The sequence below is a fragment of the Nyctereutes procyonoides genome, unplaced genomic scaffold (genome assembly GCF_905146905.1).
Source record: "Nyctereutes procyonoides isolate TBG_1078 unplaced genomic scaffold, NYPRO_anot_genome, whole genome shotgun sequence".
Lineage (NCBI taxonomy): Eukaryota > Metazoa > Chordata > Mammalia > Carnivora > Canidae > Nyctereutes > Nyctereutes procyonoides.
Genome location: NW_026575125.1, coordinates 41,150,245 through 41,164,768, shown reverse-complemented (window position 1 = coordinate 41,164,768; position 14,524 = coordinate 41,150,245). Strand labels below are relative to the sequence as shown.

Here is a 14,524-nt window from a genome sequence, read left to right as displayed (position 1 = left end):
CCTAGATTTATCAACATAGATGGACCTTAGAAAGGTAACATTTCATGAAAAAAGCAAGCTACAGAGTTTCAACACTGTATGATATCCTTTAGGTAAAGTTTTTAAGAGCAATAGAGAATTATATATTGTACAATTCACACTATACACATACACAAAAACTCCTAGGGTAGATGAAAAATTCTAAATGTTGAAAGGAAAACCTTAACCTCAGAGGAAAGGACAGGAGAATATTATCAACTTGAAACTGGTAATATTCAAACATAAAGCCTCAGCAGAAGAGTTAACAAAATTAAGTAACCAGGCACAGTCCATGAGCAGATTATCTGCAACACATATGACTGGAAAAAAAGATTTTTATATTCTCATATATTAAAAAACAAAAACAACAACATTTAAACCAAGAAGCAAATATAAGATAAGCAACCCATTATAAACAATGAGCAAAGGATATAGAACAGTCAGTGCACAGAATAAAAATCCTAATGGCCAATCAACAGGTAAGAAAATATTCCACCTCATCATTAATTAGGGAAGTCCAAAAGAAATGAAATCAATGAGTTGTCCCATAAAGAGAATCAGGATGTATTTTCACACCAGTGTAGGAGCCAATTATAACAGGTATACTCTGTGTGTGTGGTGACTAGATGACCCAAAGGGATTGATCAAATGGTAATAGGAGTTTTCACAAAGAAGCTTTCTCCATAGTACAAGGCAAGGGCCGGCCTATGTGAGTTCTCTGATGTTCTGTGAGGTGTGCTTTCCGGCAGAAGGCTTTCCCACATTCCTGACATTCAAAAGGTCTCTCTCCTGTGTGAATTCGCTGATGTTCAATGAGGCGTACTTTCACATAGAAAGCATTTCCACATTCACTACATTCATAGGGTTTCTCTCCTGTGTGAGTTCTCTGGTGTTGACAAAGGGATTTCTTCATACTGAAGATTTTTCCACATTCACTACATTCATAGGGTTTCTCTCCTGAATGCATTCTCTGATGTTCAATGAGGCGTGCTTTCACATAGAAGGCATTACCGCACTTATTACATTCATAAGGTTTCTCTCCTGTGTGAATTCGCTGATGTATCCCAAGAGATGAGTGCACCCTAAAAGATTTCCCACATTCATTACATTGATAGGGTTTTTCACCTGTGTGAGTTCTCTGATGATTATTGAGAGTCATTTTCATTCTGAAGAATTTCCCACATTCACCACATTTATATGGTTTCTCACCTGTGTGAATTCTTTGATGTTGATTTAGGGATTTCTTTGCACGAAAGTTTTTCCCACAGTCACCACATTCATATGGTTTCTCCCCTGTGTGAGTTCTCTGGTGTTGTGTAAGGGATATCTTAACTCGAAATGTTTTTCCACATTCACTACATTCATAGGGCTTCTCCCCAGTGTGAGTTCTCTGATGAATCATGAGGGTTGCCTTCTCAGAAAAGGTTTTCCCACATTCAGTACATTCATAGGGTCTCTCTCCTGTGTGCGTTCTCTGATGTAGAATGAGTTGTGACTTCCTGCCAAAAGACTTCCTACATTCATTACATTCAAAGGGTTTCTCCCCTGTGTGAGTTTTCTGGTGAGCAATGAGGTATGATCTTGCACTAAAGGTCTTTGCACATTCACCACATTTATAGGGTCTCTCCCCTGTGTGTATTCTCAGATGTTCAATAAGATTTGATTTCCTGCAGTAAGTTTTCCCACATTCATGACATCCAAAGTTTTTTACTCCTGTGTGTGTTCTTTTGTGTCCAACAAAGCCTGTTTTCTTGTAGAAGACTTTCCCATATTCGTTATATTCAACAGTTTGATCCAAAGTTTGAATTTTCTGATGCTGAAGGTCATTATCATGCCTGAGGGCATTACCCCCAACAGAACTGTTGCCACACAGCAGTGAGAGAGATCCTTTAAAAACAAATCAGAAAAAATAAAATAAAATAAAAAATAAAAACAAATCAGATCATTCTTTCACTTAAATCTCAAAAATGGCATCAAATTAAAGTGCTTAACAAAGCCTATAAAGCATATCCTATAAAAAGTGCTTAACATATCCTAAAAAAAACTACATAATTTGGCCCCCAGCTAATTCTCTGATATTGCCTCTTACCACCCTCACCACCCACCATCAGGATACCCAGCCTCAAAAAAAAAAAAAAAAAAAAAGGATACCTGGCCTCTTTGCTATTTTTAGGATATATCACTCAGACCAGGCCTGATACATACTGTTCTCTCTACCCAGAATTTGAAAATCTACATGGTTCTGTCTGTCTCCTATCACCGATGTTGGCACGCTAATTTCAACCTCACAAAAAAGTCTTCCCTGAGCACATTCTCCACAAGCACACAACCATCATTGTCTATCTTTCTTATCTTGAACAGATTTTCTTTTCACCACCAAACATTTGTTTCTGGTCTCTTTCCCTCATCAGACTGCAAGTTCCCGGAGAACAGAGATATCAACTTATTCACTGCTGGACCCCCACACCTAGAACATGACCAGATTAGAGTTGATACTCATTTAAGATTTGGTGGAACACTAAATGAATGTATGAGTGAATGCCTGACAACAGTAGCCATCCAAGACAATGGAGGGAAGGAAGGTAATTTAGAATACTAAAGAGAGACAGTCTAGCTAAGAATGTCTAAGATTAGGCAGGCAGGGACGGATAAGAGTGGTAGATAACTACAAAAATCAAAATAAAATAAGACCGAAAACTTAAGTGTGAGCATAATAATGGCATGTGTGATTTAGGTATCTGAAGTGTGTAGACCTTCCAGTCATTTTCAAAGAGCAGGGGCCTCTAAAAAGAGATTACTGAAAAACACTGCCCAAAGTGTTTTGCCCTGAATTTCTGGGCTATTATTTCCCCTGTTGCCATATGTCTGATTATTGCACACTCACCTGGGTAACAATGGCCTGAGGAGTCCTCCTCTAATATCCACAGCTCCTCACCTCGCTCCAACTTGAAGATCATCTCTGGTTTGGCCACGCAGAGGCCTGTTAATGGGAAATGGCACAGGACATGGGCCAAGCTGTCTGAGCTTTAGAGCCTCTGATGAAGGAGGAAGGTGCATCCTCATGAGCTGCACAAGGAAGGGGGCCCATTTAAACCTTTCATTGGGGGAAGTGACAACACACACACTCTTCCTGATGCCCCAAACTGATGAATCATCTGTGACCCTTGAATCTAGCACTAGAGTATCATTAAAGTCTACAACAGTTGCACACATTACAGTAACCAAGAAAGGAAACACATGCTACTAGGAGTTACATGGACAATAATCCTCACCCACAGATGCCAGGTTGCTATAGTTCTCCAACATCACATCCTTGTGCATGGTCCTCTGAGCAGGGTCCAGTCTGTGCCATTCCTGTCGGGTAAAATCCACAGCTACGTCCTCAAATGACACAGATACCTGTAACAACAATCTACAATGATCAGAATGGGACACACAAAAGATGTATGGGAACTAATTCTCACCATAGAGCACCATTAAGAGTTAACTAGAAGCTACACTGGACATCTGACTTTCTGTCTTGCTTGATATACATTGTTGGGGGGAAACTCCAGAACAGCCATGCTATTGTGTTAATTTACCAATCCATGAAGAAAAGACTACTAACTACTTAGTGAACACTTTGTACCCGGACTTGTCTCAGTTGCTGGTTAAAAGAAAAGACAGAAGATAGAGTGCCTATTGTCGAAGAGCTCATACCCCAAAATAAAGAGACTTGTATATAAAAACATTCTTGCAATGAGGTATTATGGGAGCTGTGCTAGACATGTATAACAGGGTGCAATGGGCTTTCATGAGGGAGGAATAGGATTCCACTTGGTGTTAGCAGATTTCACTTAATTTGAGGAGACAGAGCTTTGAATCCTTAAATAAGAATATAATTTCCCTTAAAAATATGGGGCAATAGTATAAGAAAAGGCAGGTAAACATGAAATACCCAGAGTGAGTTATAGAACTACACATAGAGCAGCATGACAGAAAAACAGCACTTCAGGCTCTGATGAAATAAAGTGCTGTAGAAGACATTTGGGGCCAGAGAGTGGGAGGATTTTCGACTCTTTTTTCCTACGGATCCTTAGTCTCTAAGACTCTTGACTCCTTACACCATCAGAATATTTTCTGACCTTCCCACAATATATTTGTATCTATAAACTAAACAGAAGTACCTTCAAGTGGAAGAGAGGCACAGACTACTACTCCCAGGATAATGGCATGAGCAGATGGGTTGAGGCTAGCAAGATTAAAACTAAAGAGATACTGGGTTGGCAGAAGGGAAATTAAAATAGATCTTGGACCTCAGCTGGAGTGTTTATGACACATACTGATGGACATCCAGCTGGCAGGTGGATATATGGTTCTGAAGCTCAGAAGAAAAGGCTAGGATAGGCCAAGGATGGGGAGGCAATAGCATTTCAGTATGAGGAGAAGCCACCAGAATAAACTGGATGGCAAAGAAAAAAGAAAGAGCTTGAGAGAAGTACCAAGTACTGATTCAGCAAGGACACCTAAGTTACATGAAAATTGAAGGAAGAGGGTCCCTGTGGGACAGAGAAAATGAGAGAACTGTTGTTTTTTTAATGCAGTCCTTCCCCAGACCCAAAGCTCCAGCCTTCTAGCAGAAGAAACCTCATACTGTAAGGAAGAGAAATTCCTTTCCTTGGCAAGGAGAATAGTGGTCTGAAGAGTGTAGAAAGGATCCTATTGCCTTTTTTGTAACTGCCCACCACTTGGCCCCAAGGGCAAACCTAGTTACAGAAAATGAGTGCCAAAGCAGAGAGACTAAAGCCCTAACTGTCCAGCCAAAAGACCATGGAGGGGATCGTGGGGGAGCAGGATTGTGGGGAAGACTGTCCGAATAAAATGGTCTGAATAACATGAAGCAAAAATGACAGACCTGAAAGAATTGGGCAAATCCACACTGAGGGCTGCTGACTTTCAACACTTTTCTTAGTATTAAAGGTAACTAGTAGACAGAAAATCAATAGGGATTAAAAAACAAAAAACAAAAACACCATCACCCATCAACCAATTGACTGTGCACACCGTTCCTCTCAAAAATATAGAAATTAAGTTTCTCCAAGTACACATGGAATACTCCTCAAGCTAGAACATACTCAGCATCCTAAAACAAACCTCACCATAAAGACCTACCGAGTACCAAGGAACATTGATCTGGAACAACCCACTCTGAGCTATATCTTAATCAGACAATTAGAATTTAAAGACAAAGAAAATTTTCCTCAGGGTCTCAAAGCCAAAAAGATGAAATAATGCCAAGACAAGAGAATGAAACTGGCATTAATTTATCAAAAACAAAGTAATAGTAATACAGTATTGTCAAGAAAGTTAAGGGGGAAGAGTACAAATGAAGGAAATTATATCCAGCCAAGATACTCTTCAAGTACCAAGGCTATTAGAAGAACAGCTGAGTATGCCAAAGCACTTGTGACCTTCCTAAGGAATTTAATAGAGGTGCACCATTTAATTTGGCAGCCACTAGCCACATGTGGCTATTTATTTTTAAGTTTTGATTAATTAAAATGGAACAACACAGAAAATCCTGTCTTTCAGTCACATCAGGCATATTTCCAGGGTTCAACAGCCACACAGAGCTGGTTACAATCCTAGACAGCATAGATACAGAACATGCTCATCACTGCAGGAAATTCTGTTGACCAACATTACACCAAATAATGAGTTTCATCCAAACAAAACTAATGAATGGGAAAATGCTGGAAAAAGCCTAACAGCAAGCATTTCATATACTTAAAGCTGTAAAGCTAAGGCTGAAACAAGGCTGGGGTCATGGGTTGAAGGATAATGCATAAACATTAAGCTGTTCTGACAAAATAAAAAAACAACCAAAAATAGAAGGAGAAAAGAAAGAGAAAGAGAAAAGATGAATATGATCATTGACTGCTAAGGAGGAGGGAGGCAAGATGGCGGAAGAGTAGCGTCCTCAACTCATCTGGTCCCACTAACAAACCTCGATAACTTTCAAAACATCCTGCACACCTACGAATTTGACCTGAGATGTAAAGACAGAACAGGTAGAACGCTACAGAGAGAAAAGTTTTCACTTCTGACATGGTAGGAAGGTGGAAAAAATTAAGTGGGGGAGAGAAGCCATGACAAGCCGAGCAAAAGCGGAGCCACAAACGCCGCCGCCAGGGCACAATAGCCCAGCCCTGGACGAGTCGGAACTATAAAAATCCGCCCCTGAGTTTTACCTGACTGAAAAGCGCTCAGCAGGGAAATGGGGCAGAAACGCAGGAGGGCAGAGAAGCATCAAGATTCCAGGAGATACTGTAAGAGGAGGGGCGCCCAGGAGAAAGCTCACCGCAAACCATGGTCCACAACCTTCCAGAGCATTTGGGAGAAGCTGGCCGGTTATGCAGGGTGGCTCTGGAGCTCCCTTTACCCTAGAGCCCAGCAATGGACAGAAGCGGCTGGCCTCAGTTCTCTCTGGGAGAGGCGATCCCTGGGAGTGCGGGTCCCGTGGCACAGGGTCCACGATCGGAGGGCGCCGAAGCAGACAAAGCCATTGTCCGTACCCCCGGGACAGGCGGAAGCAGGGAGGTCACAGGAAAGCGAGAACTCTGCCATTGGGTGCCTGGCAAGCTGTGCAGATCAGTGCATCCATGACTGACCCCAGGAGCATCTAGGCAGTGTGGACTGGGAGGCTGCGGTTAGGTACTGACAGGGAGCCCTTGGCTCCGGAGCTGGAAATCTGGCCACCACTTTTTTTCACTGGGAGAGGCGGGGCCTTTAAGGAACAAAGGCCTCACCGGATAAACGGCTTATACTGAGTCTGGCACCTGGCAAGGGGCCGGGCATCTCTGCCCAGGCACAGACACCTGGGAGTCAGCACAGCAGACCCCTCCTCCAGAAGAACTCCTGGAAGAACAACAGAAAAGCAAGTTTACTGAACAAGCAGCACTGTAAAGATCTAGGACTGAAGGAAAATAATATATAGAACTAGAGGGTTGTTTTTTTTTCCATTACAACCCATTTTTATATCAGGTTAAAAGTTTCCAAGATTTTTTCTCTTTTCCCACCTTAACTATAATATTTTATCAACTCTTCGTTTTTACGTCTTCCTTTTTGAATTTCATATTTCTACAATTATATGTCCTAGATATATTTTTTATTTCTGGATTCCCTTCAACATGCTCAATTTAATTTTGGTAGATATATGAGATATGGATTTTTGGTCTGCTGTTTTTTCCACTTTGTTTTGTTTCACTATGGTGCAAGTTAGTACTTCCTAACACACAGACCAAAATACATCCGGAACCAAGTGGAACATCATTTTGGTTCATTATGTGAGACTATATTCTCTCTTCCTTCCCATTCTGCCCCCCTCTTATATTGTTTATGCTTGGGGAGTCGATGTAGGGTCTTTATATAAGTTTTGCTGGTTTATATGAATTTGTTTTTATTTTATTTTTTTTTTAATTTTTATTTATTTATGATAGTCACACAGAGAGAGAGAGAGGCAGAGACATAGGCAGAGGGAGAGGCAGGCTCCATGCACCGGGAGCCCGACGTGGGATTTGATCCCGGGTCTCCAGGATCGTGCCCTGGGCCAAAGGCAGGCGCCAAACCGCTGCGCCACCCAGGGATCCCGTTTATATGAATTTGGAATGGAGCATCTTCTAACATACATAACAAAATACACTCAGAACCAAGAGGATCACCCTCTAGGTCCCCTCGGGGAGATATTCTCTCTCTACCACCACTTCCTCACCACCACCACCCACCACTCCTCCTCCTCCTCCTCCCCTCCTCCTCATCCTCCTCCTCCTCCTCCTCCTCCTTCTCTTCTTCTTCTTCTTCGTTTTTGGTTTCTTATTTTTACTATTTTGTTTTAAAATCTCTTTTTCATTTTAGTGGCCTTTTTTGTTTTATTTTGTTCTGCTCTTCTTTTTCTTTTATTTTCTGGTCTCTGACCTTTTTGGAATTGTCTAGGGTGTATTTTTACATAGGTCATGGTTGATATTTTTGACTCAGCTCACTCATATAGCCACTCTGCACTAGACAAAATGACTAGAAGACAGAAATCACAAAAGAAAGAACCAGAACCAATATGCTCTGCCACAGAATTACTGAACGCGGATTTAAATACCATGTCAGAAATCCAACTCAGAAGCAAAATTATAAACTTACTGGTGGCTCTGGAAAAAAGCATAAAGACTCTAGAGACTGTGTTACTACAGAATTGAGATCTAATCAAGCTGAAATTAAAAATACTTTAACCGAGATGCAATCGAAACTGGATGTTCTAACTCTTAGGGTAATGAGATGGAAGAGAGAGTGAGTGACATACAAGACAAGTTGATGGAAAGGAAGGAAGCTGAGGAAAAAAGAGAAAAACAATTAAGAAACAATGAGAAAAGGCTTAGGGAAATAAATGATAGCTACAGAAGGAAGAAGATATGTCTAACTGGAATTCCAGAAGTGGCTGAGAGAGAGGACCACAAGGTATATTTGAACAAATCATAGCTGAGAACTTCCCTAATCTGGGGAAGGAAACAGGCATTCAGATCCAAGAGATAGAGGACCCCTCCTCACAAAAACAATAAAATCCGTTCAACATCTTGACATTTAAGAATGAAACTTGCAAATTTCAAAGATAAAGAAAAAATTCTTAAAGCAACTTGAGACAAGAGATTCTTAACTCATATGGGGAGAAATATCAGATTAACAATAGACCTCTCCACAGAGACCTGGCAAGCCAAAAAGGGCTGGCAGGATATATACATGGTACTAAGTGAGAAAAACATGCAGCCAAGAATACTTTATCCAGCGAGGCTCTATTCAGAATAGAAGGAAAGATAAAGAGCTTCCAGGATAGAAAGAAACTGAAAGAATATGTGACCACCAAACCAGATCTGCAAGAAATATTAAGGGGGATCCTGTAAAAGAAAGAGGAAGCCCAAAGAAATAAGCCACAAGAACAGGGACTGTATAGGTAATATGCTGACATTAAACTCATATCGTTCAATAGTTACTCTGAACATGAATGGGCTAAATGATCCCATCAAAAGACTGAGGGTATCAGACAGGATAAAAAAGCAAGACCCATCTAAATGCTGTCTATAACAGACTCATTTTAGACCTAAGGACACCTCCAGCCTGAAAATGAAGGGTGGAGAACCATTTACCATTCAAATGGTCCTCAAAAGTAAGCTGGGATGGCAATCCTCATGTCAGATAAATTAGAGTTTATACCAGACTCTAATAAGAGATGAAGAACACTATGTCATAATTAAAGGGTCTATCCAACAAGAGGACCTAACAATCATGAATATTTATGCCCCTAATATGGGAGCTACCAAGCATATCAATCAATTAATAACCACAGTAAAGACATGCTTAGGTAATAATACACTAATAGTAGGAGACTTCAACATGGCAGTTTCTGCAAATGACAGATTTTCTAAGCAGAACATCACCAAAGAAACAAGGGCCTTAAATGATACACTAGACCAAAGATATTTCCCAGATATATACAGAACATTCCATCCTATTGCAACAGAACACACATTCTTCTCAAGTGCACATGGTACTTTCTCCAGAATAGACCACATATTGGGTCACAAACCACGTCTCAACCGATACCAAAAGATTGGGATTGTCCTCTGCATATTTTCAAACCACAATGCTTTGAAACTAGAACCCAATCACAAGAAGAAATTTGGGAGAAACGCAAATACGTGGAGGTTAAAAAGAATCCTACTAAATGATGAATGGGTCAGCCAGGAAATTAGAGAAAAATTAAAAAGATTCATGGAAACTAATGAAAATGAAAATACAACCACTCAAAATCTTTGGGATATAGCAAAAGCAGTCCTAAGAGGGAAATATATCACAAATACAAGCATCCCTCAAAAAATTGGAAAAAACCCAAATACACAAGCTAAACTCGCACCTAAAGAAATTGGGGAAAGAACCACAAATAAAGCCTACACCAAGCAGAAGAAAAGAGATAACAAAGATTTGAGCAGAACTCAATGAAATAGAGACCAGAAGAACTGTGGAACAGATCAACAAAACCAGGAGTTGGTTCTTTGAAAGAATTAATAGGATAGATAAACCCCTAGCCAGTCTTATTATAAAGAATAAAGACTCAAATTAATAAAATCATAAATGAAAGAGGAGAGATCAAAACCAATACCAAGGAAATACAAATGATTTTAAAAATATGTGAGCAGCTATATACCAACAAATTAGGCGATCTGGAAGAAATGGATGTATTTCTAGAAACCCACAAATTACCAAAACTGGAACAGGAAGAATTAGAAAAGCTGAACAGGCCAATAACCAGGGAGGAAATTGAAGCAGTAGTCATCAAAAACCTCCCAAGACACAAAAGTCCAGGGCCAGATGGCTTCCCAGGGGAATTCTATCAAAAGTTTAAAGAAGAAACCATACCTATTCTACTAAAGCTGTTCCAAAGGATAGAAAGGGATGGAATACTTCCAAACTCGTTTTATGAGGTCAGCCTTACCTTACTTCCAAAACCAGACGAAGACCCCACCAAAAATGAGAATTATAGACCAATATCCCTGATAAACATGGATGCAAAAATTCTCAACAAGATACTAGCCAATAGGATGGAACAATACATTAAGAGGATTATTCACCATGACCAAGTGGGATTTATCCCCAGGATGCAAGGGTGGTTCAACATTTGTAGAACAATCAATGAGATAGATCACGCCAATAAGAGAAAAAACAAGAACCATATGATCCTCTCAATAGATGCAGAGAAAGCATTTGACAAAATACAGCATCCATTCCTAATTAAAACTTTTCAATGTGTAGGGATAGAGGGAACATTCCTCAATACCATAAAAGCCATTTATGGAAAGCCCACAGGGATTATCATTCTCAATGGGGAAAAACTGAGAGCCTTTCCCCTAAGATCAGGAACACAACAGGGATCTCCACTCTCACCACTGCTATTCAACATAGTACTAGAAGTCCTAGCCTCAGCAATCAGGCAACAAAAAGAAATAAAAGGCATGCGAATTGGCAAAGAAGAAGTCAAACTCTCCCTCTTTGTAGATGACATGATACTGTACATAGAAAACCCAAAAGACTCCACCCCAAGATTGTTAGAACTCATACAGCAATTCAGCAGTGTGGCAGGATACAAAATCAATGCCCAGAAATCAGTGGTATTTCTGTACACTAAAAATGAGACTGAAGAAAGAGAAATTAAGGAATCAATCCCATTTACAATTGCACCCAAAAGCATAAGATACCTAGGAATAAACCTAACCAAAGAGGGAAAGGATCTATACCCTAAAAACCACAGAACACTTATGAAAGAAACTGAGGAAGACAAAGAGATGGAAAAACATTCCATGCTCATGGGTTGGAAGAATTAATATTGTGAAAATGTCTATGCTACCCTAGGGCAATTTATACATTCAGTTCAATCCCTATCAAAATACCATGGACTTTCTTCAGAGAGTTGGAACAAATCATCTTAAGATTTGTGTGGAATCAGAAAAGACCCCGAATAGCCAGAGGAAGAGTGAAAAAGAAAACCAATGCTGGGGGCATCACAATGCCTGATTTCAAGCTGTATTACAAAGTTGTGATCAGCAAGAAAGTGTAGTACTGGCACAGAAACAGACAGATATATCAATGGAACAGAATAGAGAACCCAGAAATGGGCCTCAACTCTATGGTCAACTAATATTCGACAAAGCAAAAAAAAAAAAAATTCGACAAAGCAGGAAAGAATATCCACTGAAAAAAGGATAATCTCTTCAATAAATGGTGCTGGGAAAATTGGACAGCCACGTGCAGAAGAATGAAACTGGACCATTCTCTTACACCATACACAAAGATAAACTCAAAATGGCTGAAAGATTTAAATGTGAGGCAAGAATCCATCAAAATCTTAGAGGAGAACTTGGCCACAGCAACTTCTTGCAAGATACATCTAGGAAGGCAAGGGAAACAAAAGTAAAAATGAATTATTAGGACTTAATCAAGATGAAAAGCTTCTGCACAGCAAAAGAAACAGTCAACAAAACTAAAAGACAACCTACACAATGGTAGAAGATATTTGCAAGTATCAGATAAAGGGCTAGTATCCAAGGTCTATAAAGAAGTTATCAAACTCAACATGCAAGAAACAAACAATCCAGTCATGAAATGGGCAGAAGACATAAACAGACATTTCTCCAAAGACATACACGTAGCCAAGAAGCACATGAGAAAATGCTCCACACCAGTTGCCATCAGGGAAATACAAATCAAAACCACAATGAGGGGCAGCCCTGGTGGCGCAGTGGTTTGGCACCGCCTGCAGCCTGGGGCGTGATCCTGGGGACCCGGGATCGAGTCCCACATCAGGCTCCCTGCATGGAGCCTGCTTCTCCCTCTGCCTGTTTCTCTGCCTCTGTGTGTGTGTGTGTGTGTGTGTGACTATCATAAATAAATAAAAATTTTTAAAAAATAAAAAAAAGAAAAAGAAAAAAAAGAAAAGAAGGGTTGCAGAAGGGGAGGTAGGTGGGGGTATGGGGTAGCTAGGTGATGGGCACTGAGGAAGGCACCTGATGGGATGAGCACTGGGTGTTCTACTATATGTTGGCAAATTGAATTTAAATGTACATAAATAAATAAATAAGAATTTTAAAAATAAAAATAAAAAATAGTGAACAAATTTTACGTCTTAAAAAAAAAGATCATGGACTGCTATAAAGGGAAAGGTGAGAGACAAATTAGATGTATTTGATAAGGTCGAGCCCCACAGTCCATGTAGAGATTACTTAAAAATAATCTTTAAAAAAGGTAAATTGCTACACCCATTATGGAAAAACAGTATGGAGGCTGTTCAAAAAATTAAAAATAGGCACATCTGGGTGGCTCAGCGGTTGAGCATCTGCCTTTGGCTCAGGTCATGATCCCAGGTCCCCCCAGGAAACCTGCTTTTCCCTCTGCCTGTGTCTCTCATGAATAAATAAATAAAATATTTTAAAAAATAAAATAAAAATAGCGCAGCCCAGGTGGCTCAGTTGTTTAGCGTCACCTTTGGCCCAGGGCATGATCCTGGAGCCCCGGGATCAAGTCCCACATCAGGCTCCCTGCATGGAGCCTGCTTCTCTCTCTGCCTGTGTCTCTGTGCCTCTCTCTCTGTGTGTGTGTCTCTCATGAATGAATAAATAAATTAATTAATTAATAAATTAATAAAATATTTTTTAAAAATTAAAAATAGAACTACTATATGATCCAGCAGTCCCACTTCTGGGTATATATCTGAAGGAAATGAAATCAGTATCCCAAAGATATATCTGTACTCCCATGTTCACTGCAGCATTAATCAGAATAACCAAGATATGGAAAACAACCTAAGTGCCCACTGATGGATGAATGGATAAAGATGGATATTTCCGAGTATTATTCAATTATGAGAAAGAAGCAAATTCAACCATTTGGAAGAACATGGATGAAACTGAAGGACATTATGCTAAGTGAAATGAATCAGACAGAGAAAGACAGATATTGTATGTTCTCATTTATATGGGAAAGCTTTTTAAAAAACGTTAAACTCATAGAAGCAGAGTAGAATGTTACCAGAGTTATGGGGGAAATGAGATGTTGGTCAAAGAATACAAAGTCAATTATGTAGAATGAATGTCTAGAGATCTATGGGGCACCTGGCTGGCTCAGTCAGTGAAGCATGAAACTCTTGATCTCAAGGTTGTGAGTTCAAGCCCCACAATGGGTATGGAGATATACTTAAAATCTTAAAAAAAAAAAAAATTCTAGAGATCTAATATACAGGCATGAAGGCTATCTATACTTAATAATACTATATTGAACAATGGATATGTTTTTAAAAAAACTAAATTATAGGTGTACTCATCACACACACACAAAATGGTAACTTTGGGGGTGACTGGCTGGTCCATTTGGAGGAGTAATGTGACTCTTGATCTCGATCAAGCCCCACATGTGGTGTAGAGATTACTTAAATACAAGTTTTAGGGATCCCTGGGTGGTGCAGTGGTTTGGCGCCTGCCTTTGGCCCAGGGCGCGATCCTGGAGACCCGGGATCGAATCCCACGTCGGGTTCCCGGTGCATGGAGCCTGCTTCTCCCTCTGCCTGTGTCTCTGCCTCTCTCTCTTTCTCTCTGTGTGTGACTATCATAAATTTAAAAAAAAAAAGTTTTAAAAAATGGTAACCATATGAGGAGATGTTAATTAGCTTGACTATAGTAATCATTTCGATACGTATATGTGTATCAAATCATGTTGTATACCTTGAATATATATACAAATTTTATGAATAATAAGTAAATAGAAGGATAGAAGGTTTGACTAAGGGTACTATAAGAAGTATTAACACAAAGGACGCTTGGGTGGTTCAGTCAGTTAAGCTTCTGGCTCTTGATTTTGGCTCAGGTCATGGTCTGAAAGCCATGAAATCCGGCCTATTACAACCTCCATGTGAGCATGGAGCCTACCGAAGATTCCTTTT

The 14,524-nt window shown here is 39.9% G+C and overlaps 1 protein-coding gene across 1 annotated transcript in view; it reads right to left on the bottom strand.

Moving 5' to 3' along the window:
* Nucleotides 1-667: 667 nt before the first annotated feature.
* Nucleotides 668-14,524, bottom strand: part of ZNF157 (zinc finger protein 157) — a 47,435-nt gene continuing 33,578 nt past the window's right edge. The window contains exons 3-5 of the mRNA XM_055337821.1: nucleotides 3,291-3,417; nucleotides 2,903-2,998; nucleotides 668-1,905 (exon numbers count right to left, since the gene is read on the bottom strand). Of these exons, the coding sequence (XP_055193796.1) occupies nucleotides 683-1,905; nucleotides 2,903-2,998; nucleotides 3,291-3,417 (1,446 nt within the window). The 3' untranslated portion in view covers nucleotides 668-682. The remainder of the gene's footprint in view (nucleotides 1,906-2,902; nucleotides 2,999-3,290; nucleotides 3,418-14,524) is intronic.